The sequence below is a fragment of the Eriocheir sinensis genome, chromosome 30 (genome assembly GCF_024679095.1).
Source record: "Eriocheir sinensis breed Jianghai 21 chromosome 30, ASM2467909v1, whole genome shotgun sequence".
Taxonomy (NCBI): Eukaryota; Metazoa; Arthropoda; class Malacostraca; order Decapoda; family Varunidae; genus Eriocheir; species Eriocheir sinensis.
This window is the reverse complement of record NC_066538.1, coordinates 6,110,008-6,137,914: the sequence shown is the minus strand read 5'-3', so window position 1 is coordinate 6,137,914 and position 27,907 is coordinate 6,110,008. Positions and strand designations below refer to the sequence as shown.

At 39.3% G+C, this 27,907-nt stretch overlaps 2 protein-coding genes across 3 annotated transcripts in view; both read left to right on the top strand.

The window, feature by feature from the left end:
* LOC127005503 (homogentisate 1,2-dioxygenase-like) overlaps positions 1–4,411 on the top strand; it is a 30,469-nt gene extending 26,058 nt beyond the window's left edge. Inside the window, exon 10 of the mRNA XM_050874410.1 lies at positions 171–4,411. Coding sequence (XP_050730367.1) covers positions 171–317 — 147 coding nt within the window. The 3' untranslated portion in view covers positions 318–4,411. The remainder of the gene's footprint in view (positions 1–170) is intronic.
* Positions 4,412–5,259: 848 nt separating this feature from the next.
* Positions 5,260–26,786, top strand: LOC127005502 (ras-related protein Rab-8A-like). 2 transcript variants are annotated; one of them, XM_050874409.1, is made up of 5 exons: positions 5,260–5,360; positions 13,101–13,281; positions 15,810–15,894; positions 16,777–16,917; positions 22,328–26,786. In XM_050874409.1, exons 1-5 carry the CDS (start codon positions 5,318–5,320, stop codon positions 22,424–22,426), a joined length of 549 nt encoding a protein of 182 aa, XP_050730366.1. In that variant the 5' UTR covers positions 5,260–5,317; the 3' UTR covers positions 22,427–26,786. The 2 variants fall into 2 exon arrangements, with proteins under 2 accessions (XP_050730366.1, XP_050730365.1); XM_050874408.1 differs by lacking the exon at positions 5,260–5,360 and adding an exon at positions 7,544–7,711.
* Positions 26,787–27,907: the final 1,121 nt, after the last annotated feature.

Here is a 27,907-nt window from a genome sequence, read left to right as displayed (position 1 = left end):
TTTCTATGTAAATCTATGTAAATCTCTCTCTCTCTCTCTCTCTCTCTCTCTCTCTATCTATCTATCTATGTCTCTTTCATGGTATCTTCAAAACATCAAACAGTAAACATCAACACCTTATTTTACCCCCGCAACTCACCTTCATTTCTTCGTTTTCTTTCCTTCCACAGTCGTTCATGTTCGAGACGTCCCTGGGCCTCGGGCTGACGCAGTGGGGAGAGGAGACCTGCGACAAGATAGACGCCAATTACTTCAAGTGTTGGCAGGGGCTGAAAAAGAACTTCGACCCCAACTGGAAGCCCGCGACGAAGCAGTAGGAGTATGGATGGGATTCTCAGGCGCCTACACCTCTCACGTAAATTATTTCTAAACTTAGGAAAGGAGGTTAATTACGTTCTCATTAGTGTTCTCTTCACGACCATGGCACAGAAGCTTCGTCACACTACCACCAGGGTCATAAAACCAAAATATCCCTGGCAATACTCACAACTCCTATGAAAGCCTTGTCAAATGATTAAGAAATAATAGTATAATTCCTCCTTCCTCTATCTGTAAAATATCTATTAGTGCCATTACTCTACAGAGAATACATAAAAAGTGCCATTACTACAATTGTTGGAAATGGACTTCGACCCCAACTGTAAGCTCAAGACGAAATAATATAATATTTATCCGTTACTTTAGTACCGGTAAAATATTCATTTGTGCCATTATTTTGTAAATAATATGTTTAAAAGTGCCATTACAAGTGTTGGAAAAGAACTTCAACTTAAAATGGAAGCTCAAGACGAAGAAATAATATGTACAGTTATCCCTTCTTCCACCTGCAGTGCCATTACACACAAACACACAAAAAAATAAAATACAAAACAGATATATATATATATATATATATATATATATATATATATATATATATATATATATATATATATATATATATATATATATATATATATGAAACAGCGCCATTAATACAAGTGTTAGAAAAAAATCTCGACCCGAAATGGAAGCTAAAGACGAAGAAATAAAATAAGTGTCCTTACTCTTTCCTCTTTACGCAGAACTATAAAACATGCCATATTCACTTCAACATCGCAAACAAGCTCCTCCCCTTGAGCCACTACGTTCAAACAATTGGCCAATCCACAAACCGGACACGCTCTCACCAATCCAGGCTGGGTGTGATCAATGGATGCTGGGAAAAGGGAATTTTGATTGGTGGTTGCTGGGCGGTGTGGTTGGGACTTATTTACGATGTCGATATAAACAGACTGTATACTGTCTGTACCTCTTACTTTGTCTGAGAGGGATTTAAAATAGTGCCCCTTTCCCACATTTTTCCGGCAGAAGAGTGCGTCTGGAAAGAAATCGTAAAGTTGTTGTTGTCCACAGAGCTGCAAAGATGTGAGTGTCGGTAACTTTCTGCGGCTTAGCTCATATTTAATCCGTCCACTTTTATTATAGACTTTTCGCTCATCATAGTGATCTCTCTCTCTCTCTCTCTCTCTCTCTCTCTCTCTCTCTCTCTCTCTCTCTCTCTCGTATATATAATTTTAAGAGCCACTAGTATCAGTATCATATACATACAAATACCATTTAATTTCTTCGTTGTTTAATTCAGTAACGGATTGATTATTTTCACTTACCAACCGTGCAACAAAGGAGAAAAGGGGTGAATCTTTTTTTTTTTTTTAATGTTGTCTTGTCTATGTGGTGTTGCTTTCAGTTCAGCTATACATTCCAGTACCGTATTAAGACTTATTGATGTTGGTTATGCTTCAATATGACTTAATTACGGAAATATGTGCATAAAGTTTCTATTAATCAATTGCCTGCGTGTGCTCATTCAACTGTGCCATAATCTAACGGGAAAAATATAGATACATGCATATACTAAGTGTGTGTATATTAGTAACAGGATAAACCCATTTCATTATACTCTTATCTATCAGATCATCTAATAAACTTGATCCTAAGGGCCTGTTTACACGAGGCGTTTCTAACGCGCGTTAGCAAACGCGCGTCAGATTCACGACCGTTCACACGAGGCGTTTTCTAACGCCGCGTTAACGCCGGTTTAGATTGGCGAGAAAGCCATGTTGCTGCTGAGTTGTAGTGTACAAGTTGAAACATACAAAAATATAGTTATTTTGTTAACTTACCAATAAGTTGTTTGTCCTTCACCTCTCCTGAACTACAGAAGATATCTGTTATTTCTTCCCAACATTTTTTTTTCAACTGTCGATCTTTATAGTCCGGAGACTGCATATCCCATATGGCTGGACGTTTCTGTATTTCATGTATGAGAAGGTCAGTATCAATTGCCTCAAGCCTCTGTTCCTCCATGACTGCCAGTGAAGGGACTGTGCTTGTGGTGTGGGTGCGTGCGTGTAACCCGACTGAAAACCTCCTCCACGTGGAGTGGTTGCCATAGTAACGCATATTATCTCCTCATTGGTTGCAGCCCAGCCAATTAGAGGGCCCACCACTTTCAAACCGCGGCGTTTACCGCCCTGTGTAAACGCTCCCATAAGCTCCAATGTATCTCGACCCGCTGGCGAAACGCGCGTTAGGAAGTGGCTTGGGCGTTAACGCGGCGTCAGGGAAAAACGCGCGTCACGTGTGAACAGCTCCATAGGTTATCATTGAAATTCCTAACGCGGCGTTTGCTAACGCGCGTTAGAAACGCCTCGTGTAAACAGGCCCTTAGGATAAGCATGGATATAGACTTTAGGAAGCTTGTTCATTAGGATAAGCATGGATATAGACTTTAGGAAGCTTGTTCACTGCACATCGCGGTTCATTGAAAGCTATATAGTCGCGGCGCCCGAGTCTAAGGTGTGCATTATCCTGTTTTGGCAGCCTACTGTCTCATGGGTTGTCCGATTCAATAGATAATATATGAGAGCCTACGCAAAGGAAATAGTTATCAGTATCAGAAATATATATACGGCACCAATGGCATACATTTAATAGTTACAATCAGCGATCATGTAAATCAACAAGAAAGCTGTCTGCGACAAAATCAATAATTTGAAAACCAAAATGAACAATACTTGACGGTATTCATCATTGCTGGTGCATACACTATATTGATACTGACAGCTATTTCCTGTGCGTAGACTATCGTATATTATCCATGAAATTGGACACGCCGTGTAACAGCAGATTGCCAGAGCACGATCAAAGTCTATATATAGACTTTGAGCACGATAATGCACACCTCAGCTTCGGGCGCCACAGCTATGAAGTAATTGACACTCTGCCCTTCCCATTCACCCATGAACCTTTGTTTTATTGATAAGCGAGGGCCAATAGAGTATAACATGGGGCAACACTGGTTTTATCGGTCCTTCTGGCTGGAGCTAGAGCCATAGAATAGGAGAGTTTAGCTATTTCATCACAGACGCCATGTTGTTTGTTACCAAAGGAGCCGCTCGAAATTCAAATTGATGGTGATACAATAGTGTTTTTAGTGCACTACATCTTCGAGACCCTGACCATACCTACTAAAACAACAACAACAACAAAAAACTATTGAATTTCTCGCGGCTCTTGGTAACAACATTGGGTTGTATGACTGGTTGGAGGTAGCGATGTACGTAACTCCACACAGAGGGAGCGAAAAACAAAGTGCCGCCCTGTGTATTGAATCAGCTTTGAAATACATCCTATGGGCGCAGAAAATAAATGCTAACATCATGAGAGAAAAAATACAGTTGACATATCCTTTTTTTTTTTTTTTTTTTTTTGTATATGTATGTTGGTCGTATAAGCTATGTACGTATATTTTTATAGATGGAGTAGATGCGAAGCTATTTAATGCTCAAATTAATATTTTAGCCTACATCATAACTTCGATCGTTTACCGCACTAATCCTTCCGTAGTTTCACACGAGTATATATATATATATATATATATATATATATATATATATAGATATATATATATATATATATATATATATATATATATATATATATATATATATATATATATATATATTGCCAGAGCGAGCATTTTCATTTTTTCATCTCTTTCGCTGAGAAACTATATAAGGAGCAGCCTTCCTTCGTCTGTATTTCCTTCTGCCTACGACTTACACACTTTAGTAAGACTAAGGAAGGAGACGTGGCGTAATTAAATACTATTAAACAAAAGCAGCTCGTAATGGCAGAAAGAGACAAAAAGATGAAAGATATATACTCGTAAGACATATAGCCTTAAGTAGCTATTGCTTATGGGACATGGAGGCATTCTCTTTGCATCTCATTCAACTACTGGCTACTTTTAGCACTGACGAACTCTGCAAATAGCGTATGGAATTTGTGATATATTTCATTTCAAACATTCAGATACTGGATACTTTTAACATTGACGAACTCTGCTAATAAAACTGCCTACTAGTGCGTTTGTTTTCTTTGTGCATCTCTATATAACAATTAAATACTGCCTTCTTTTAACAATGACGAGCTCTGCATATAAAATAACCTGCTGGCGTTTGTGTTTTCTTCTTCCATCTCAAACAATTAATGAGCCAATAACGGCTATACTTCGAACACTGACGAACTCTGCAAATAAATGTGTCCTTGAGTTTTTGTTTTATTCTTTCATCCTAAACACCCAATACTTTAATTTTACACCAACAAACTCTGGAAATAAGTTACCCTTAAGTTTGTGTTTCCTTTAATTTCCACAATAAAAAACAGCAGTCCGAGTTAGTGTCCTTTCTAAATTTTATACCAAAGGTGATTAAAGATTATTCCTCCGAAACCATGGATGCTTTAGAGTCCAGTGGTTCTTAGGGCCGCTTTCACAGTCGTTTTGTTTGTTTTGATTGTTACCAATGGCGGCGATCGCCGCTATAGAATTTCCACTTAAAACTGGCCGATGGGGTAGTGGCGGCTGCGGGGTTAGCCTCGCCCCGCACCTTACCATGCACACTCTCAACACCTCTCGCTTCCTCTGCAGCCGCCACTACCCTATAGGCTAGTTTCACGTGGAAAACAATAGCTTCGATCGGCGCCATTGGTAACGATAAAAACAAACAAAACGACTGTGAAAGCGGCCCTTAACCTGGGTTCGATCGAACCCCAGGGGTTCGGTGAGCCAGTATCAGGGGTTCGGCGAAAGCTCTCCGTAACACACTGAAATTTCAATTGAATTTTAAGCCAGTTTTTCTTTCATTTTTGTATTAATTAAAATGAGATTAATTTTTGTATTATCTCATGGCGCGTTGCGGCCATGACAGTGCTTTTTCTCAGAGGAGTCGGTCGTCTTATTCGGATCCGAAGAGTCCGGAACACTGGCCCAATGCTTTGGCACCAAGTCCAGGCCGTTATGCCCATTGATTCAGGTCAGTCCACCAGTTATTCAGGAGCATGACTGCAGAGAATGGCAAACCGGTAATGCTAATGCCCCTTCCACCCCCAATAATCCTGGCATCGGGCCCCCCAAACTTTTGTCCTGGATCCGCGCCTGGTGGCAAAGTGTTAATACGTTGAAAACAAGTATTATAGCAGACCTTGTATCTACGTGGGTTCAGTTGTCCTGCCGAGGTGTGTATGAAGAAGAGGTAATAGGCTACTGCACTAATTTCTGTTTGGAATTCAGTAGGCTAATTAAACAAAAGTACCTGTTTTTATACTTTTAGCCCAACAACCTTCCAAAAACTGGCCGCTAATGATTTTGTTTGTTCAATTAATTATGGAAAAGAGGTAATACAGCTTTGAGAATATCATAATCACAATTAGTCTAAGTCCCCGGCGTTTATTATATTCTCGGCGCACCAACACTACGAAATAAAGGGCACTGATTATGCTCTTTGTTCAACTGAATACTTAAAAGAGCTAATACAGCTTTAGGAATAGCCTATAAATCTTAATTAATCATATGTAATTCAGAGAGTTATAAGAACTCCCGGCCCGGTGTTAATATAGTCCGGGCTCACCAACACCACGAAATATATAGGGCACCGATTATGTTATTTGTTTAACTAAATACATAAAAAGGTAATGATAATAATAATAATAATAATAATAATAATAATAATAATAATAATAATAATAATAGTGATAATAATAATAATGATAATAGCCTAATAATAATAGTTAATGACATGTAATTCAGCAAGTTATAAGAAATCGGTGTTTCGTATAGCCTGGGCACACCAACACCACTAAAAAATAAATGGCGCCGATTATGTTATTTGTTTAACTAAATACTTGAAAGGGGTAATGATGATAATAATGATAATAGCCTAATAATAATAGTGACACGTAATTCAGCGAGTTATAAGAAGTCCCCGGCGTTTAGTATATATAGCCTGGGCACACCAACACCACGAAATAAAGGGCAAAGATTATGTTATTTGTTCAACTAAGTACATACAAGAGGTAATGATAATAGCCTAATAACAATAGTTAATGACATAATTCAGCAAATATACGAAGTCCCCGGCACCCCAACACCACGAGATAGGATAGGGCACCGATTATGCTATTTGTTCAACTAAGTATATGTGAATAGACATAACTACACAAATATAGCTTTTTCTAGTACGTTCAAAAGGTAAAGGATGATAATTGAAGTTTAAGCTGAAAATTGAAGCGGAAAAACATAGAAGAGGCTTAAGAGAGGTTACTGCAGTTTTAGCAATACCTTAATCATATGTAATTCAGCGAGTTATAAGAAGTCCCCGGCGTTTAGTATAGCCTGGACACACCAACACCACGGAATAGGAAATATATAGGGCACCGATTATGTTATTTGTTCATCTAAGTACTTAATATATGTGAATAGATAAGTACACAAATATAGCTTTTTCTGGTACGTCCAAAAGGTAAAGCTGAAAATTGAAGCGGAAAAACATGAAAGTGAGGCTTAAAAGAGGTAATACAGCTTTAGCAATGCCTTAATCATATGTAATTCAGCGAGTTAAGAAGTCCCCGTCACCTATAGCCTGGGCGCACCAACACCACGGAATAAAGGGCACCGATTACGTTATTTGTTCAACTAAGTACTTAATATATGTGAATAGATAAGTACACAAATATAGCCTTTTCTATTTACTTGCAACAATAATTTTAAACTATCAATCAATCAATCATTAGTACGTCCAAAAGGTAAAGGATGATAATTGAAGTTTAAGCTGAAAATTGAAGCGGAAAAGCATAAAAGTGAGGGTAAAAAGAGGTAATGCAGCTTTAGCAATGTCTTAATCATATGTAATTCATCGAGTTAAGAAGTCCCCGTCACCTATAGCCTGGGCGCACCAACACCACGGCCGCCCGCCTCGACCCTCCGCAAGGGGATCCGAGCCCGTGGCGCCGCGGACCCTGGCGCCTATAGCCCCCCATTATACAACGTTGCTAGATTGTCGTACTCTGCCTCTTATGTTTGCCGATTTCCGACCCAAAAACTGCTTTCATCACCCAAATAACTGCCTTGATATATGGTTATTGTTTAAATGGTTAATTATTGGTGCTTCTTGGTAACAGTTATGGGACAGAAACCGGTAAATACGCGGCTCTTGAGTACGATAATCTGGCAACGGTAGTCCCCATATCAACAAACAGCCGATGATGGCGAAGACCTATGATTACCTCTTCAAGCTCTTACTCATCGGGGACTCGGGGGTGGGGAAGACCTGCGTGCTCTTCAGGTTCTCCGAGGACGCCTTCAACTCCACCTTCATCTCCACTATAGGTGAGGAGGCGAGGGCGAGGCAGGGGAGGGAAGGACCCGCCCGCCGCCCCTCGACATTCTTCACCGTTCTGTGCTCCTTAAACTTTCACGAGTACGTTTCAAGGTCCAGGCGCTCGCTACGGGCTGGGTGCAGGTGTTTGAGGTCAGGGCAGGTCAGGCCGGGACGCGTTGGGTGAATCACGTGCATGAATGACATGACAGGAAGTGCCGGCTGGTGGGCGCCGCCTGTCAAGGGAGGGAGTGCTGAAGGGGACTGCTTCGTGATGTTCTGTCCAGCATGTTAAGGGGGACGTGCAAGGGAAGTTAGTTAGTATCTACCATGTAGCAAATTATCTAGCGTTTCACCCATTTTGCTTTAGTTTTGACAATTTTTTGACATCTTTAACTATTTATGACAAAAATTGGTTTTGTTTATGCATCCATATCTCACTTCCTACAGTTTGACGTACTCCTTCGCTGTTGTAGTCTATTACTAACCTTCAGACCTCTTGAAAAAAAATAGGAGTGGAACTATCAAAACAAAAACCGACAATAGTATACTGTTCAGAACAGTAAAGACTACTGGCGACTGCAGATTACTTCAAAATGACTTGGACGCCCTTGAGCGGTGGGAACGCACCTGGCAGATGCACTTCCGACCAGACAAATGCAAACTATTAAGATTCACCAGAGCGCACAACCCCATCTATCACACTTACACTCTCCACAATTCAGATTTAGAATCAGTTCACACACACTAGTACCTTGGTATCCATCTCTCAACTGACTTGAAATTCAACACTCACATAGACCATATCAGTGCCAAAGCCAACAGAACACTGGGGTTCCTGAGGAGGAATTTACATAACTGCACACCTGACATTAAACACATAGCTTATGACACACTTGTGAGACCAACACTGGAATACTGCTCCACGATGTGGGATCCTCACACACACAGAAACATTGATAGGTTAGAACAAATCAACACCAAGGCAGCTAGGTTCATTACAAACAACTACACTCGAATCCCTGGAATCACAACACAGATCAAACAACAGATAAACATGGAACCTCTTCACATACGCAGACAAGCACACAGACTTACACTTATGTACAAGATCATAAACACTCACATTGACATTGACCCACAAACACACACAACGTAAACAGTCAACGCACTCGTAACACACACATCCATAAATACCAAACATATCTCACTAACACTGACGCATACAAGCATTCATACTTTCCATGCACAATAGGTGAATGCTAGCTGCTATGTACCGTCGGCTGCTATGTACCGGCTCCTATGTACCACTGCTTTGGCTTATATGTAGCATTGTTGGGCTGCTAGGTACCGGCTCCTATGTACCACTGCTTTGGCTTATATGTACCAAACAAGGCTGCTATGTACCAGATACCAAGTAGGAAGATAAAATATTTATTGTAAGAAAAAAATTAAAAACACATGATATAAAAGTAATGAAACTACATTAAAAGATAACACAAAAGCATAAACATATTAAAACTACATACAATAATCCTATTTGCTGTGAAATTGCTGTACCACATAAGCGGTGGAAGCACTTGTTGCATCCATCACAGATAAGGGCTTCCTATCTAGGGAGAACACACAATCCACATCCTGAGCAAAGGAAAAGTGCTGATGCCATGGTAGTGCTGATGCCATGGTAGTATAAAAAGGATAACTGGAGTTAGGAAGTAAATACTGAGCAAGTTCACTGGAGTTTCAAAGCAAATAGTGAGCAGATCCACTGGAGTTCCTAAGTTGCCCTTTTCGAAGCAAATAATGGGCAGAGCTCTATTTGCTCTATTCTCTATTTGCGTGGCAAACAAATAAACATTATTATTAATTATATTAATAATAATGTTACATAGCTATAATCATGGTACATAGCAGCCAGGTACATAGCAGCCATGGATGGTACATAGCAGCCAGGGATGGTACATAGCAGCCGGTGGTACATAGCAGCCAACGGTACATAGAGGCCTGTTACGAAATACGTGACTGGAACAACCTCCCTCAACAGATTTTAGACCGGTACAATAGACTCATTCAGAAAACAAATACATACACACTTGTTACCACAAAACACCAACACTAACAATTACACTTGATTCACTTCCCTCCCCTGCACACTTGGCTCCCTGTCCCCCCAACAGCCAACACAAATATGTGTTATGCACCTATACGGGTGCCCTACGCATTAAGATCCAGATCCAGATCCAGAAGTGTGAAAATGGCAATGAAAGTTGTTTGCATACCCATGCAGGGGTGAAGCCTCCCTGTTAGGAGGTTTTATATATATATATATATATATATATATATATATATATATATATATATATATATATATATATATATATATATATATATATATATATATATATATATATACACTTCTTTTGAATTTTAGCTGTGGTTAGGTGACAAAAAAGAAATATCAAAGAGAATAGGAGTAGGATGGGGTGCTGCTGGTAAACAGCAATGTCTGAATAACTACCTGCCACATTCTGAAGAAAAAGGTTTGTTCAATGTATCCTACCAGTCTTTACATACATTTAAGAAACAGACAAAGGTCAAGAAATTTTAATGACTATTAAGAATGAGATATGGATTTGGGCAAGTGATATCTTGCATAGAATTGATAACAGATAGACAATCAAAGCATCAGAGTAGCAACCCTGAAATTATAGGTCATGGTGGACAGAGGAACAGGTGGAGAGATGAAATTAAAGCATTTGCTAGAGTAGGATGGATTGCACTTAACATCAGACAGATAGGTGGAGAATGTTGTGAAAGGCCTTTATCCTGCAGTAGACTAGTAATGGCTGAGGATGATGATTGATTAGCTACCTCACCAGTGTTTGTTAATAAAAATAAAGGGTTCAAGGAATAGAAGGGAAAGTGCTGAACTATGTTAGAGTGTGGCTTAGTTGCCTGGAACCTGCATAGGGGCTATGTAACGAGTTAGGTCCATTAAATTCATTATTGGGTGCATTCTTGTTTAGCAGATATATAAATGATCTGGATTAGGGACTCAAGTAGTAGATGTTAGCAAATTTGCTGATGACACTAAAGTCAGCAATTTTATTAAAATTGATCAGATGTTAATCTATTGTTGGGTCAATTTGATAAATTTTATGATTGGGGACAAAAGTGGTAGGCAATCAGTCAGTCAATCAATGGGGGCATATGCCGGGGGCACGCTGCCTTGCCCACCCTATGACGCCCAGCCCGGGGATCCCTCCAGGCACAGCTGGGCATGATAACAGAAAACCTTATTCCCGTTACCCGATAACTGATAATGGAAAACCTTATCGGTGATAACCGATATTCATTAACTGGAGACACAAATATAGGCGATAACCAATAACCGATACCCAATATAAATCCACAATTCCGATACTAGCTAGCGATAAGTCTGATAGGCAAAAACGATACTATATTGATATTTCAAATAAAAAAACATTGATGAATTCAAATTTTCATCATCTGTATTTTAGAAAGCTTACAAAACCTGAAAACCACACGTTAACACGTACATATGGACAGTAATACTAGAAACGCATGAACCCGTGTTGTGTTATTTGGCGTCTCCACCATCAAAAGCTGGCTCACCTTCAACTCTGTGGTCTTGGGGAGGCAGGGCAAGCAATCGAAGACGTAGCTGTTACCAACCATCTTCTTATATCGCACCCACTGGTCAAGGAATGGCCAGGGTGACCGAAATTCAGGCTCACTAGAGTGACTAGACCCCACTGACTCTCCTCATGACAACGGCGACGCGGCCGCCATCACTACTTATTCAGTTATTCTTACTTATCACCATTAACACTTTAACAGTCACTTCAGTAAAGAAGCACTGAAGCACTGGGAACCAGAACACTGGAACACTCGAGACGCAGCTGAGAGGCCACGCCACCACGTGATAACACAAGCCGCTGGTCTCTGTTTGCGCTCTTTACAACGGGATCACAAATTTCAGGCAGTGAATAATCATTTTTGGGGCAAAGTTAAATGATTTTTCTTTTTGATATAGTGATTTTTTAGTTTAACATAAACAAATAACCTAGTGTTTTAATGTTGATGATATAAGTATGAAATCTCTTCACCGAAGATATATATATATATATATATATATATATATATATATATATATATATATATATATATATATATATATATATATATATATATATATATATATATATATATATATATATATATATATATATATATATATATATATATATATATATTATATATATATACATATATATATAAACGCCATTTTTTTAAATGCGGGAAATCGCGTTTAAAGTTTTGCAATGTTTAAATTATCATAACTTCATTGGTTTTTAAGGTGGACACTTCAATCAAAGACCAAAATGAAGGTTAAGGTATGTAGAATATTGGCATGTACTCAGTTATAAAAAAAAAATATATATAGGTCCGAAAAAGTAGGTTTTTCAAAAACATCCATGATGTGCAATATTAATTAACTTTTTAATATGTCATACACAGTTCATGATATTCATAATAATCCGGAACATGAAGGAAGTTACAAAACGTAAAATATACTAATAAACAATAAATGCTAAGAGTTTGCACTACGCGCTAGACGGAAAAGCTTGCACGTTTGCAGTGATGCTATTACGCCTGTACATTTTCGCATGACTGCTTTCTTTATCTCACTTTCAACTGCGAGGTGATAATGTAGGGTTATTTTGAAGGACTCCCAGGCCTATTTCCACTGCAGTTTTGTACAAACCGACATTCCTCGCTTATAAAGGAAGGGTCAAAATAGTGTTATACCACAAAATCGCATTTTTGGCCAGATGGCGCTTTGTACGTTTTCGCTCGCACGGCCTCATATATATATATATATATATATATATAAGTAGCAGATGGCCGATAACCCGATTTTGTTATCAGCGATAAAGTATCACAATAACTTATCACGATAACGTCCAGCTATGCCTCCAGGCAAGTCTCCATGCAGGCCCCCTTCTCATCCTAAGTATACTGGTACTTCATGGCAGGATCTATTCAAGCCACGAACTCTGTGGTCATCCCCTTGGCATCCTGTATTCAGGATTGTCTTACAGAAACGACCCATTGAGCAGGTTCTGGGTAGCGTGCCACATGCCAGTATAGCTGGAGTTGGTGTTGACGGACTATGCGGGTAGTACATATTGAATCAGTCTCACAGAGTAGTCACTGGTTTGACACAAAGTCATTTCAGCATTATATCATGATTCTGCATAGACATTTATTACAACACAAAAGTGGCAGACAAGCCATTCATAAATACTCTCCTGCTCAAAAGTATTAATTCTAAAAACTTCACTTTATGGATATACGCTTTCCTGGTCTTTTCAGGTATTGATTTCAAGATCCGAACGATAGAGTTGGACGGCAAGAAGATCAAGCTGCAAATATGGGACACAGCTGGACAGGAGAGGTTTCGCACCATCACCACCGCCTATTACCGTGGCGCAATGGGCATCATGCTGGTGTATGACATCACCAACGAGAAAAGCTTTGACAACATTAAGAATTGGTGAGTATGATATTTGTGTAGTTACCTATGTGTAATATATATACAGGAGGCAAGCCATACTCATGTGACTTTGTCTCCTAATCTCATGTTATCATGTTTACCTCTAAATTCATGAATGTTTTTGGCTTGAACTCTCTGCTCGAGGTCATTCCACATGTCAGTGCATCTGTAAGGAAAGCTGTGTTTCTTGATGCTCTTCAGGGACCTTGACTTTCTCAATTTCATACCATAATCTCTTGTATTTACCAACAGGTCATGGATGCATTTACCTAGTTTACCTAGTTGTATTTACCTAGTTTAAATATACAGTCTGCAAGTTAACCCCTTCACTACGGCTGGGCCAAAACAGCGCCCCACGCCATATCTGGGATCACCGCATGCGCCAAACAAGTTTTCAGCCATAAACTCAACATAATCATCTTGTATTATATATAAAAACATGAAGAATTAAATGGTGCCCATAAAGAAACTCACTATGGTCGGGCCAAAACAGTGCCCTGCGCCGTATCCGGGATCGCTGTGCGCGCCAAATTTCAAATGTCGCTATTGAATATAACAAGTTTTCAGCCTTAAACTCAACACAATCATCATGTATTATATATGAAAACATGCAGAATTAAGTGGTGCACATAAAGAAACTTAAATTAATTGATGATTTTGAGATGTAAGCATAAATATAGAGATAAAATAACTCATATATTGGCTAAATCGAGCCAGGACACAGTATGCACATCCTTGGATATGATACGGGACACGCAGGGATGCAGTATACACGTCCTCGTGTTGAAAGGGTTAATCTTGTGTGTGCACATGTATGTAAGTGTGATGCTGCAGGAGAGGGCGAAGTGGAGTTAAGTATACTAGAGTGGGAGGCAGGGATGGAGTGAATACAAGAGCTGTGTATTCGAATATGAATACTTCTAATTCCAACAAATACGAATACAAATTTGAATACACTGAAATGCTTTTAATTTGAATACAAATATGAATACTTCTTGAAAATATTCATGAATACATTGATGAATATTTTTCATTAAAAAATACTTTCTTGACATACAGGGGTATAGCACTGTTCTAAATTTACGCAACAGTAAAATGAGCTTATGAACAGTGACTTATGACTGGTACCAGTATTCAGTACAGGGATTATCACACGTACAACTTATAAGGAACAACGGCTGTAATTTCTGGTAATAAATTTTGAAGTATTTGCTAGATTATTCGCATAATGCGAATATTTTCCCCTTGAATTCGAATACGAATAAGAATGCTTTGATTTCTATCAATAATTATTCAAACATGAATAAAAATACACTCAAATACAGAATTTGAATGTATGTATTCACATACGAATAACGAATATGAATACTCCATCCCTGGTGGGGGGTGACAGAGAATGTGTGTGTATTTACCTAGTTGTATCTACCTAGTTGTAGTTTTACAGGGCCTGGGCTTATGCTCATGTGGTCCCGTCTCCATATCTGTATCTGTCCAGCTTTTCCTTAAAGCTGTGCACACTCTTTGCTGATACTACATCCCCAGTTAGTCTGTTCCAAACCTCTATGTTTCTTTGCGGGAAGCTATATTTTTTTATGTCTCTCAAGCATTTTGCTTTTCTCAATTTTTTCTGTGTCCTCATGTGTTGCTGGTGTTTCTTCCTTCTCTTAGTAACTCCTCATTATCTACTTCTTCCATTTTACTCCATAATTTATAAATTTGTATTAGTTCTCCCCTTTCTCTTCTTTGTTCCAATGTTGGCAGGTCCATTTCCTTTAACCTTTCTTCATATGACAATCCCTCCAGTTCTGGAACCATTTTCGTTGCCATCCTTTGTATTCTTTCTAGTTTTTTTTACGTGTTTCTTCTTAAGGGGAGACCACACAGTTTCCGCATATTCCAATTTTGGTCTAATCATAGTGGTTATCATCTTTTTCATCATATCCTTATCCATGTAGTGGAATGCTATTCCTACATTTCTTACCATTCTATACGTATCACCGAATATTCTATTTACATGACTCTTAGACTGTCTATTATCTTGTATTGTCACTCCCAGATCTTCCTCTTCTTGAACTTTTAATATTTCTCCATCTCCCATTCTATATGTCCATTTTGGTCTCCCTTCACTCTTTCCCATTTCCATTACATGACATTTCTTCACATTGAACTTCATCTCCCATTTCATACTCCACTCCCAAATCTTATTTAAGTCCTCTTGCAGAATTTCAGTCTATACTATTTCTTTTATGTCTCAGCAATTTTGCATCGTCTGCAAACAGGCTCATGTAACTGCTTACTTTCTCTGGCATATCATTTATATATACCAGGAAAAGTATTGGTGCCAATACCAATCCTTGAGGCACTCTGCTATCTACAATTCTCCATTCCGATTTCATGTCCTTTACCACTGTTCTCATCTCTCTTCCCCTTAAGTAACTTCCCATCCAGTTCTTTGTGTGTGTGTGTGTGTGTGTGTGTGTGTGTGTGTGTGTGTGTGTACTTTTTCTTACCTTTTCCCATCCACACAGGATTCGTAACATAGAGGAACATGCCTCAGCTGATGTTGAGAAGATGATCCTTGGAAACAAGTGTGACGTCAATGATAAGAGACAGGTGAGTGGTGGGATGTGCTTAGAGGGGGTAGCATAACCATAAAGAACTATCCTTCACCAGAAACATGCAGCAGCAACACTATGAAGCTTCAAGAATTGTTTCTGCAGCTAAAAATGTGAAAGATATCTTCCTGTGATTTTTTTATTTCTCCAAACAATCCATGAATATGCAAACAGTGAGACCATTATTAACGGAGATCAACTGTTGCCACACTAATGTTGGCACCACTACTGAACCTAATATTCTGTAACTAGCTCATTCAAATTATCAATGTCTCGTGCCATTTTCTTGTTTCCCATTTATGTGAAACTCATGTGCCTGTCTTTCCTCCTCCTCACTGATACATTACTTGTTCAATTCATTCATAGAATCAGACAAGGAAGTTTTCACTGGTAGACGTTACTTCAGGTGCAGGCACACCACTCAAACTCCCATTAAATATTTCCAACTCAGTCTCTCCCTGCTGGGCTCAATTCCTGGTGGCTACTCCCAGGCTTCCAAAAGAGCCCTACAAAGTCTTCACTTCTCTAGCTTCCAGAACTGGCACGATGCTTACAGTGCAGTGGTTCACATGTGCACGTGCAAGTGTGTGTGTATATATAATTCACCACATCCTGATCCTGTGCTACACTTGTGGTTGCCAGCCAGTACCCTGCCATAGACCTTCAAAGCTTGTTTAACTGATCTATAGGTACTGCTGGAACCTCACACATTGCACTCAAACATCTCCTTTACTCAAGGAGGAACACTGACCACTTTTTGTCAGTAGAAAAATCTTTTGGCCTGAGCTGGGCCTGCCAGAGCAGAGCCTAAGTTAACTGCTCCATGGGAGTGCTGTGGGGGGGATAATTTTGTGTGTGAAAGTTTGTTTGTACATTACAGGTATCAAGGGACCGTGGGGAGCAGTTGGCGATAGAGTATGGCATAAAGTTCATGGAGACGTCAGCCAAAGCTTCCATCAATGTAGAGGATGCGTTCTTTACCCTCGCACGGGACATCAAGGCCAAGATGGAGAAGAAGCTGGTGAGTGGTGGGGAGGATGAGCATGGTGGTGACGGGGGATGCGGGAAAGGGGTGCTGAAGGGAATGAAAATGGGAAAGGTGGGGGTGTTAGAAGAGAAGATAAGAAGTGAGGATAGCCTAGTATCTACATGGTGGGTGGTGGGCTTGGTTTGGAAAGAATTAATTATCAACAGTTAACGTGCATCTCAAAATGCCAAATATTTTGTATTTAATGAACTAGAGTTTCATTTGTAATTTTTTAATCATTTTCTTTCTTCCTGCTGTGTTTTATGGTGACCTCATATACTCTGCCCTTCATTGCCACCACATTCACATTAACTTTGAGAAGAGGTTGTCTTAGACTTTGCCAGTTGCCAATAGTGTGATACTGTAACGTCAGGCTTTTGATTCTTTTATAAGTAAGTCCTCATTGAGCTCTTGTTCCAATTGACTATAGTCTACTGCCCTCATTGGATTTAATTGACTATAAATGATTGTCCTGACTAAATTTTCTAGTAATGTGAAATTATTGTTAATGTTTAAAATTCCATATGAAACTGAGGACTTATAGTAGAGATTAGTGTTAATTCATTAAATTAGTGTTCATTACATATGTCACAAGACTAAGTGTTCTCCCTTCTCTGCCTCTGTCTTCCTCCTCCCCTCCTCTGTTCTGCTGTGTGCTCTGTTTTCCATGGGCTCTAGAAGGTAATGTTTACGTTGTGTAGAGCATGGTGGGGGCAGGGCAGGCTGGCCTCCTCATCCCTATCCTGCCACTGACAGCACCTTACATGGTTTTCTTACTGCAGGCAGGCCACAACACACTCACATGTGGTTATTCCTAAGACACTAGATTACTCTGTGAAACACCTTACAATGATGTTCTTCACATACATTCAGTACTTGTGTTCTTTAATATTTTTGTCTAATCATGTCAATGTGAATTACTTAGATGCCTTAGTATTTAATTTCAAGTACTTCTTGTTACATGCTACCAGATCTACATGATTTCTATACTGGTAAAAAGAAAGAAAGACATGAACGAATCAGAAACCACAAAGCATAGAATTAAATGTAGTTATTTACCTAACAAAGTCTGTCCTCAAAGCCAGAGCAACCTCATTTAGTTGAGTAAACCTACGTAGGATGTCAGCTTTGTATCACAGCCGCACCATGGCGCGTCATTCCTGGCACGTGGCACCGCTCCAAAGTTAAATTTTCAACAAGTATTTGATTTGCACACTTGAAACACTTTAACTTGAGAGAAACAGAGAGAATACAAGGCAAAGGGACAGAGGGGTCCAGCTCTCTGCTATGCCTAGTTTACTGTGTGCTTGCTGGGTTTGACCACAAAGTGATAACCCTGGACATTTGCTTGTGTTCTGTTTTCTTTTAATATATTTGTGTGTGTTTTGCTTGCTTCACCTCCGCTGAATGACAGGTCACTCTCCATGGCTTGTTGCTTCTTCTTCCTGTTATTCAACTTTGCTTATTCAGGTGACTTCAGAAGGCAAACAATTTTTTTTCCCTGTATATAAATGTAGAAAACACACCACTTTTTTCACAATACAGACATATTAACATATTAGTATATTTTATTCCTGTTCAAAATTATAGAAGACACACTAGCTGCTTTTATTCCTGGAATGGAGTATTGTCCGAACTAGTGTTTTACCAGTACAAAAGTGTAGACAGAATGCTAGCTGTTTGTCATCCTTTAGCCACAGAAGCACTGGCAGGACATAGCCGTTTCTCCCACATAGGTACAAATTCAGCATGAACTTTTGTCTTTTTATCCTTACCCCTCCTCTTTCCACTGTATCTTTTTCTCTTAGTTGTGTATAAGGGTAGGGGGCTCTGTAAGGGGTCCAGGCCTCTCCCTAATCCCATTGTTCCATGCCCAGTAGCCCCTTTGTTCTTTCTTTTGTCCTTCGATCTAAGTCTTGCACTACCCTATTAGTATAAGCAATGGAGATGGGGATTGCTGTTGCTGTTGTTGATGTTAAGATGATGATGGAATTGGTTGACCTTGTAATTTATTATGTAATGGAGCATAATGTTAGTAAATTTCATCTCCCTCCCTCAGAGGTGCATAATAGTCACCATTCAGGGGTGAGGTGGCTTAGTGGGTATTGTGGTTGACACAGCTGAGAGGTTGTGAGTTCAGTCCCAGCTCACAGCAGCTTCTCAGTGAGAGGTAGTGCTCTCTTGTAATCCTAGAATAGCTGTATGGTCATAGCTGCCTTGCTCAGAAGGATTCTTTAAGAACCATCCAATGTCCATGCAAATTACCATTCAGTTAGATTTGTGACAAGATTTAGAAAAACAAAAAAAACAAAAAAACATAAAGGACCTAAAAAAATTGGAAAACAGTTAGTCTTCTCCCTGTAACATGCACACTTTTCATTAGATAATAATAAAGAGGGTAAGGGCAGTGCTACACTTAGCCATCTAAGATAACAAGCTGGAGCTGGCCAGCAGGCCCACCCAAGAAAGCCTACTGGTGCTATAGGCTAAAATGCAAAACAAAAATAATAATAATAATGATAAATAAATTTTAAAAAGTTAGTCACATCCACATCATTAACCATAGTAAACTCTGCAGAATACAATTAACCACTATGCATAATGTTCATAGATTATGAAAAAACACTAAGTTCTGTTAAAACTTTAGCTGTCCTGCAGGCACTCAGGAGGCAGGGTGTAGATGAACCGTACGTAAAGGTGTTGAAAGGTGTAGTATACACATAGAGACATCACGGCAATCATAGTAATATTGTAAATAGAAACCTGCCACTCTCCCTGAAGAGAAAGGTCTACTATCAGTCTACCCTGACTCCTAACATATGGTTCAGAAATGTAGCATCTCATGAGAGCTAGGAATTGAAAGAGGAATGGAGAGAAAAATGCTGGGTATAACATGGAGACAGAGAGCATCATCAATAGGTAAGAGACTAATAAGAAATAGACTTGGGCAGGGCATACTGTGGACAGAACTGACAATAGATAGACAGCCAAAGTAACAGTGGCAGCCCAGGAATTGTAGAAGACAGAGGACCAGGTGGAGAAATGAAATTTGAGCATTTGCCAGAGCAGGATGGAGTATATCAACATCAGACAGAAGTCAAGAACATTGAGACAAGTCGTGGCTGGAGATGATGACAAAACTATCGATCATAAAGAGTGCTTCCTCTCTCTCTCTTTTTTTTTTTTTTTTTTTTTTTTTTTTCCAGGAGTGTGATTCTTACGCTTGGACATGGTTTTATTGAGTTAAAGCTTGGTTACAAGTGTTTGCTTTTATTGTTCCATATTTTTTGTATTGCACAAGTTTCTTCTCAATAACTAATTAATCTGTACACTATAATTTTGACATGCATTGGTGGGCAGTCATTACTTTTATTACCGTTACTTTAACACTTTCTGTATCGAAGTTTTAAAAGCATTTTTTATGGATTTACAAATGATTCATAATTCTCCAGTATTTTTTTTGAGTTGCTTACAGTGGTTTAATGAATATACATTTCTAAATCGTATTTAAAAATCTTAGTTGGTGATGATGTTTTTTAATTGTTTACAAATTACATCCCTTTGGAGTAGATAGTTTCAATTATTTGAACACTAAAACAAAAGGAGAAGTATTGGTAAACAAATATTTTTTTTGTTTTTGTATTTTTAAAGACATTGAAGGTAAAAGTTTGGCTGATTTGTTTGTAGTTTTTAATGCAAGAACCCAACAATCCGTGAGACTTACCACATAATTTCTTCTCTACTCCCTTGCACATCGGCGCGTGTGTGTGTCTGTCGGTGAACAGGTGTCCCTCTTGACAAGAACATCACCATCAAGCCCAACCCGCAGCCCAACAAGCCTCTCTTGAACTGGCTCTCCAAGTGTAGCATCCTATGATCCTGCACCACCCTAGAATAGCTGTATGGTCACCAGCTGCCTTGCTCAGAGGATTCTTTAAGAACCATCCAAAATTGGAAAACAGTTAGTCTTCTCCCTGTAACATGCACACTTTTCATTAGATAATAATAAAGAGGGTAAGGGCAGTGCTACACTTAACCATCTAAGATAACAAGCTGGAGCTGGCCAGCAGGCCCACCCAAGAAAGCCTACTGGTGCTATAGGCTAAAATGCAAAACAAAAATAATAATAATAATGATAAATAAATTTTAAAAAGTTAGTCACATCCACATCATTAACCATAGTAAACTCTGCAGAATACAATTAACCACTATGCATAATGTTCATAGATTATGAAAAAACACTCAGTTCTGTTAAAACTTCAGCTGTCCTGCAGGCACTCAGGAGGCAGGGTGTAGATGAACCGTACGTAAAGGTGTTGAAAGGTGTAGTATACACATAGAGACATCACGGCAATCATAGTAATATTGTAAATAGAAACCTGCCACTCTCCCTGAAGAGAAAGGTGTACTATCAGTCTACCCTGACTCCTAACATATGGTTCAGAAATGTAGCATCTCATGAGAGCTAGGAATTGAAAGAGGAGTGGAGAGAAAAATGCTGGGTATAACATGGAGACAGAGAGCATCATCAATAGGTAAGAGACTAATAAGAAATAGACTTGGGCAGGGCATACTGTGGACAGAACTGACAATAGATAGACAGCCAAAGTAACAGTGGCAGCCCAGGAATTGTAGAAGACAGAGGACCAGATGGAGAAATGAAATTTGAGCATTTGCCAGAGCAGGATGGAGTATATCAACATCAGACAGAAGTCAAGAACATTGAGACAAGTCGTGGCTGGAGATGATGACAAAACTATCGATCATAAAGAGTGCTTCCTCTCTCTCTCTCTCTCTTTTTTTTTTGATTTTTTTTCTTTCAGGAGTGTGATTCTTACGCTTGGACATGGTTTTATTGAGTTAAAGCTTGGTTACAAGTGTTTGCTTTTATTGTTCCATATTTTTTGTATTGCACAAGTTTCTTCTCAATAACTAATTAATCTGTACACTATAATTTTGACATGCATTGGTGGGCAGTCATTACTTTTATTACCGTTACTTTAACACTTTCTGTATCGAGGTTTTAAAAGCATTTTTTATGGATTTACAAATGATTCATAATTCTCCAGTATTTTTTTTGAGTTGCTTACAGTGGTTTAATGAATATACATTTCTAAATCGTATTTAAAAATCTTAGTTGGCGATGATGTTTTTTAATTGTTTACAAATTACATCCCTTTGGAGTAGATAGTTTCAATTATTTGAACACTAAAACAAAAGGAGAAGTATTGGTAAACAAATATTTTTCTTGTTTTTGTATTTTTAAAGACATTGAAGGTAAAAGTTTGGCTGATTTGTTTGTAGTTTTTAATGCAAGAACCCAACAATCCGTGAGACTTACCACATAATTTCTTCTCTACTCCCTTGCACATCGGCGCGTGTGTGTGTCTGTCGGTGCACACAGGAGGTGAACAACCCCAACGACAAGAACATCACCATCAAGCCCAACCCGCAGCCCAACAAGCCTCTCTTGAACTGGCTCTCCAAGTGTAGCATCCTATGATCCTGCACCACCAGCACCACCACACCCCTGCTACTGGTACTCATGCCCCTGCCACACCACACCCACATCACTGACATTCCCCCACCCCTCCTATCCTGCTGGTCATGGCACTCCCGCCCCATATTTCAGGCCTCACCACGCCCACCCCCTCCCCCTGTTCACCTCCACCAACACTATATTCCAGAAGTCAGTAATAAGTAGAGTTTAGTAATGAGGAAATGTGAAAACCTGTTGCTATTAGTTGAGTGGGGGTCACGCAACTTACCTTCTTTGTTCCCCTTCCGTCTTTCTCCTCCTCCATTCCTGCTACACTTAAAACCTTCCATTTCTCTTCTTCCTGTCACCCAAATCCTCGTGTATCAGTGTAAAGTGGAAGTGTTTTCTACTGCACAATCTCCATCCAGTGTGTGTGTGTGCGTGTGTGCATTTGTGTGTGCTAGCATGTATCTGTGTGTACTTCCTATTTCCTTCCACCAGAAACTTGACATTATTATTGTACTTTTTTATATATATTTATTTACCTATTTATTTTTTTTTTCCCTCCAGCTGCTAATGCATATTAAATTGGCCAAATCCAAACATTACCCTCCACTGCCACAGACATAACTTAAGATAGTACAGTGTTCAGTGTGCTCAACTCAGAAAAGGCTACAGCCTTCAGCCAAGCAAGAATGTCTAGGATGTCTCTACTGCACTCACTCACCCAACTGAAAAATGATAGAGGGAGAGAGATTAAGGTGCGACCCACCCATTAATTTGGCAGGAGAAGGAGGCCAGCGGTCTTGTTTTTTGGATAAACAGGATTAAATGATAAAAATAGACAAGATGGAAGATTAAGGTGTCATGTACTCTATATGTACTATAGTTGTTTCACCCAAGTCTGAGCTGTGCATTATCGAGCACTGGCAACCTGCTGCCCCATGGCACGTCCGATTGCGTGGATATTATATATAGGCTATACATAGGAAACAGTCGTCGGTTTCAATAATACGCAGGTAACAATAACAAATACTGTCAATGATTTTGAGTTAAAAATTATTAGTAACGTCGTAAACAGCTGTTTTGTTAATATAAAGCCAGCTAATTTTCTCGGTGGCGGACAATGCCAAGGTTGTTTAATAACTTTAATCAGCAGTCTTGTAAATTATTAACAAAACAACTGTTTGTGTCAGTATTAATAAATTTTACCTTAAAATCAGCTATAATTGCCGGCATTTGTTATTGTTGTCCACATATTACTGATAATGATGACTTTTTCCTATGCATAGGCTATAACACCTTATCCACGCAATCGAACGCGCTGTGGGACAGCAGGTTGCCAGTGCTCGATAATGCACACCTCAGACTCGGGTGAACCGACTATGAAACGTGATTCATGACTGCACCATCTGACCTGTAGACACACACTCACACATTGAGGGAGGCAAGATGCCTTCTGAATATTGAGAAATAATTTTCCCTTTAGATTTATTGACATCATGAGTGATCTTGAAAAGGAGATAGTTCAAACCAAGAATATTCATGAATTTTCAGTTAAATTTGATATTATGAGACACAGATAGAATCCTGTGAACATAGCTCATTTCCTGTATATTACAACTAGGTAAATACAACTACACACACACACACACAGACACACACACACACGTTATGTTACTACTGTGTGTGTGTGTATGTGTGTGGTGGTGGGACTTGTGATTGCCACTCTTCCCGAAAGATCTTGGAGCTTCCTAGTGATGGATCTTTGGATACAGTTGGGACCTTCACATCACACCCACACACACCTTGAAGGCAAAACACAACTCCTGGCTGACACCTGCTACCCATTCAAACGGGTGGACAGGAAATGGGTTAAAGGAGACTGCCCATCTATCTCCGCTGGGAATCGAACCCATGACCTCTTGGTTGTGAGCCAGGCACATTAATCACTACAGTGTGTGTGTGTGTGTGTGTGTGTGTGTGTGTGTGTGTGTGTGTGTGTGTGTGTGTGTGTGTGTGTGTGTGTGTGTGTGTGTGTGTGTGTGTGTGTGTGTGTGTGTGTGTGTGTGTGTGTGTGTGTGTGTGTGTGTGTGTGTGTGTGTGTGTGTGTGTGAGAAAATTGAACTTACATGCACCCTTCTTCATCTAGCCCCAGCTACAACCTGTATGTTTGTTAATCTGTAATATTTTTTGCTACTCAGTCATGCCTCTTGAATATGGCGAGTCATGTATTTATACTGTGTAGATCTATGCATACTATTTAACTCTTATTTAATATGTGTAGTATGTATGGAAATTGTAGAGGTGTTGGGGAAAGTTTATTGAAATGGAGAAAGTGTAGAGATGCGGGGGATAGTGTGGGAGTGTTGGCGACCCCTGGAGAATAGTGCTGGAGAAGGCCGGTGGTTTAGGGGAAAAGTTGGGGCTATTGTAGAGGTGTCAGGGGAAAAGTGTAAAATTACTGAAAAAAAAAATGTGCAAGCTTCAAGATATGTCTGTGGGTGCTGGAGATTGCATCATTTGAAAGTGTTGGTGAAAGTGTAATGCTTTAAGAGGAAGGGCGTTAGAGAAGAAACGGAGAGGGAGAGGAAGGGAGGGGAGGGAAGGGTAGCATGATTTTGGTAGTTTTCTGTTGCCAACAAGCCTTTCCATGTTTAGTTTTTGTTTCTGTTTGAGCCCTACGTTGCCCAGAGGTGTCGTATATATATCGCGGTTTGTTTTTTGTTGTTCAGAGGATTTAGAAACGAAGAAAAAGGGGAGATACATTTGGAATCTAGGTATAAGGAATGTGATTCTATTTGTATAAGCAAAGTCAAGTTCATAATACAGGATATGTATGAAGATAATCGGTGCATATTGTACATATCAGATGCTTTCTATATTGTAATTATAATTTTAAGGACAGCATTCACTGGTCTAAGGCTTAAAAAACGGTAATTAATTTGACTGCATCCAGTTATATCTTTGTGTTGATCAGTCAAGTTTTTAAATTTCTTCCATGGCTCCTCCTTGGTCTTACAGTCATGTAGTTCTGTGGCTTTGTGCTTCTATGCTGTCAATGTGTCACCAGAGGGCTGGAGTGCATCTTTAAGTTATCATGGGAAGCAGGTTTTTAGGCCATTTGATGACCATTCTCTCTATCAGCCTTTTGCATTATTTTTTTCTCTAAATTTAGTTTTCAAAATGTACCTTATAGCTTCCAGTTGGGCACCAATCACTGTATTCAGTATTCACATTGTCAACATTTCTTTCACAGTTTACTTGAATTTAAGTGCAAGTTTTCATCCTTGTCACTGATTTATTTAGCAGCTGGCCTGTGGGTGGAACCACTCAGCCCCCAGACTGTGCAATGTCCATGCCAACTGCCTGCTTCATAACATGAGTGGCTATAGCAGGCTAAGAGGAGTGGGTTTGTAGCTCTTTATAGGTTTATGTAACTTGGCCATAAAGTATGTTGTGTTTGGAAGTCCTCACCCTCATACAGCTTGACATTGCTTTGCCACATTCACTTACCACCATTTATTTGAAGTGGAACAATCCACCAAATATATTCATAAATGTCAAAAATTAAATATAGGAGAGGAGTTTTGGGAGTCTGAGGGCCTTGGAACCTGCACAGAATACTCACTTTGGAGTTCCTTATTTTTGGAATATTATCAGCAGGTGTGCAATGGAAGATGGACTATTTTGGGAATGCATAACCTTAATGTTTTCCCTCAAGCCTGGAAATCCCTCATGCTTGGCATGGTAAATGGCATCTTATGAAGATAAGATGTCTTTTGTATTAAGTCATATGTTCTTTTCGACTTTTGGGTAGCAATGGTCTTTGTGCTGCCCTCCCACCCCTTGTTTGGCACTCACCAATGTCCCTTGTCAAACTAACCATTGCCAGTGTTTGTACTGTGTTGACTTCAGAGTCATTTGCTCACTCCTTGATTCTTGACGCACAGCAGCCAGGAAATACTCTGTGAATGTGTCGTTGCCGTGAAGGAGGATCGCCAAACACATCCCTGGTACATGTTTGTCCCCACGAGTCAGTCAAGCAAACTCACGTGGCAGGAGTCAAGCCACACAAGGCACAGAATGCATTGAACCTGCTTCAGTTTGTCTTTTAGTTATATTGTGTGTTATTCTACAGTGTTTTATTAATGTTCTCTGTCCCTGTACTCCTTGGTTTGAGTTTACAAGACCCATGACGAGTGTGCTTCTGGCGTGCCCTCCCTCACCACAGAGCTGGATCTTTGGGGGGGGGCAGCCCATGTACAGAGTTTTCTATGTGTATCTTGTCTACTGTAAATGTTTGTCAAACTATTTGTTTTCATTTGTCGTCATTTTTATAGATAAATGAATGCAAAATTTGAAATAAAAATCTGATTGCTGAGTCTTCTTTATTTTTTTGTACACTTCTGGACCTACATTAATGTTTAAAACACACACACACACACACACACACACACACACACACACACACACACATACAGAAAATAGAGATTGATCACCTCTTGCATTTTCACTAAAGCTCACCATGCTTAGCACAGCTGTTATATGAAGAAAGATTGGATGTTTTAAAGCTGACAATGTTGGAAGAGAGAGAGAGAGAGAGAGAGAGAGAGAGAGAGAGATTAAATAATGATGTTTAATGTAGTAAAGGGACCAGAAAATGTGGACAAGGAGGACTTGGAAGAGTAAGAGACCATGAATAAGGTAAAGATGACTAGATGTAGATATGGTAACAATGCCAAGAAAATTAGTTTTTCATATGGAAGTATTGATGATTGGAATGAACTGGATGAGTGGCAGGTGCAGGCAAACTGGATTATATTCATGTGGAGAAGGGATAACATGAGGCTAACTCAAATCAACACAAAAATAATTAGATAAATAAATAAATACACAAAAATAATAATAAATTATGGAAAGAATGTTGTGAATAACCAGAACTGAACATGAACAGTTTCATAGATTGATTAACAATAAAGTAAGAAATAAAGATCAATTGCCAGGATTAAAGGTGGGAAGAAATGTACCTATATGAAGAGGTAAAGGATCTGTGTGGGACCATGAATAACAACTTGAGTCAGTTTTTATAAAGAGAGAAATGTTTGTAGAGCTAGTGACTGAAGTGACACCCCTGCAATTGGAGGAAATCCAGATTAACGTAGATAAGTGCAGGAAATGTGATGCGGTGAATACAGAGGGAAGAGAGGTGTGGCAGTACGTACATAAAGGTTGTCTGTAACTAAATCTGCCAATGCATGGTATTGAGTTTCTTCAAAATGACGATGTTCCACAGAATTGGCAGAGAACAAATAATGACCTGATATACAAGGGTGGAAAAAAAGAAATCCTCTTATTTTTAGCTTAGTGTTTGATAAGTGTAATGTGAAAACAGTGAAAGTGTCTTGTGCAATGGTTCAGTGGTCTATACTGGCTCCTATCATATGTTTTATGCAGGAAGAGAAAATAAGTTGTGATTGTATATAGAAAAATGAATATTTTGCT

Bases quoted from the DNA above. Each gene is read 5' to 3' on its own strand.
- LOC127005502 (XM_050874408.1), top strand. From the start codon at position 7,585: ATGATGGCGAAGACCTATGATTACCTCTTCAAGCTCTTACTCATCGGG. The intron at 15,895-16,776 runs GTGAGTGGTGGG...TGTACATTACAG, and splicing joins ACGTCAATGATAAGAGACAG to GTATCAAGGGACCGTGGGGA. The intron at 16,918-22,327 runs GTGAGTGGTGGG...CGGTGCACACAG, and splicing joins CCAAGATGGAGAAGAAGCTG to GAGGTGAACAACCCCAACGA.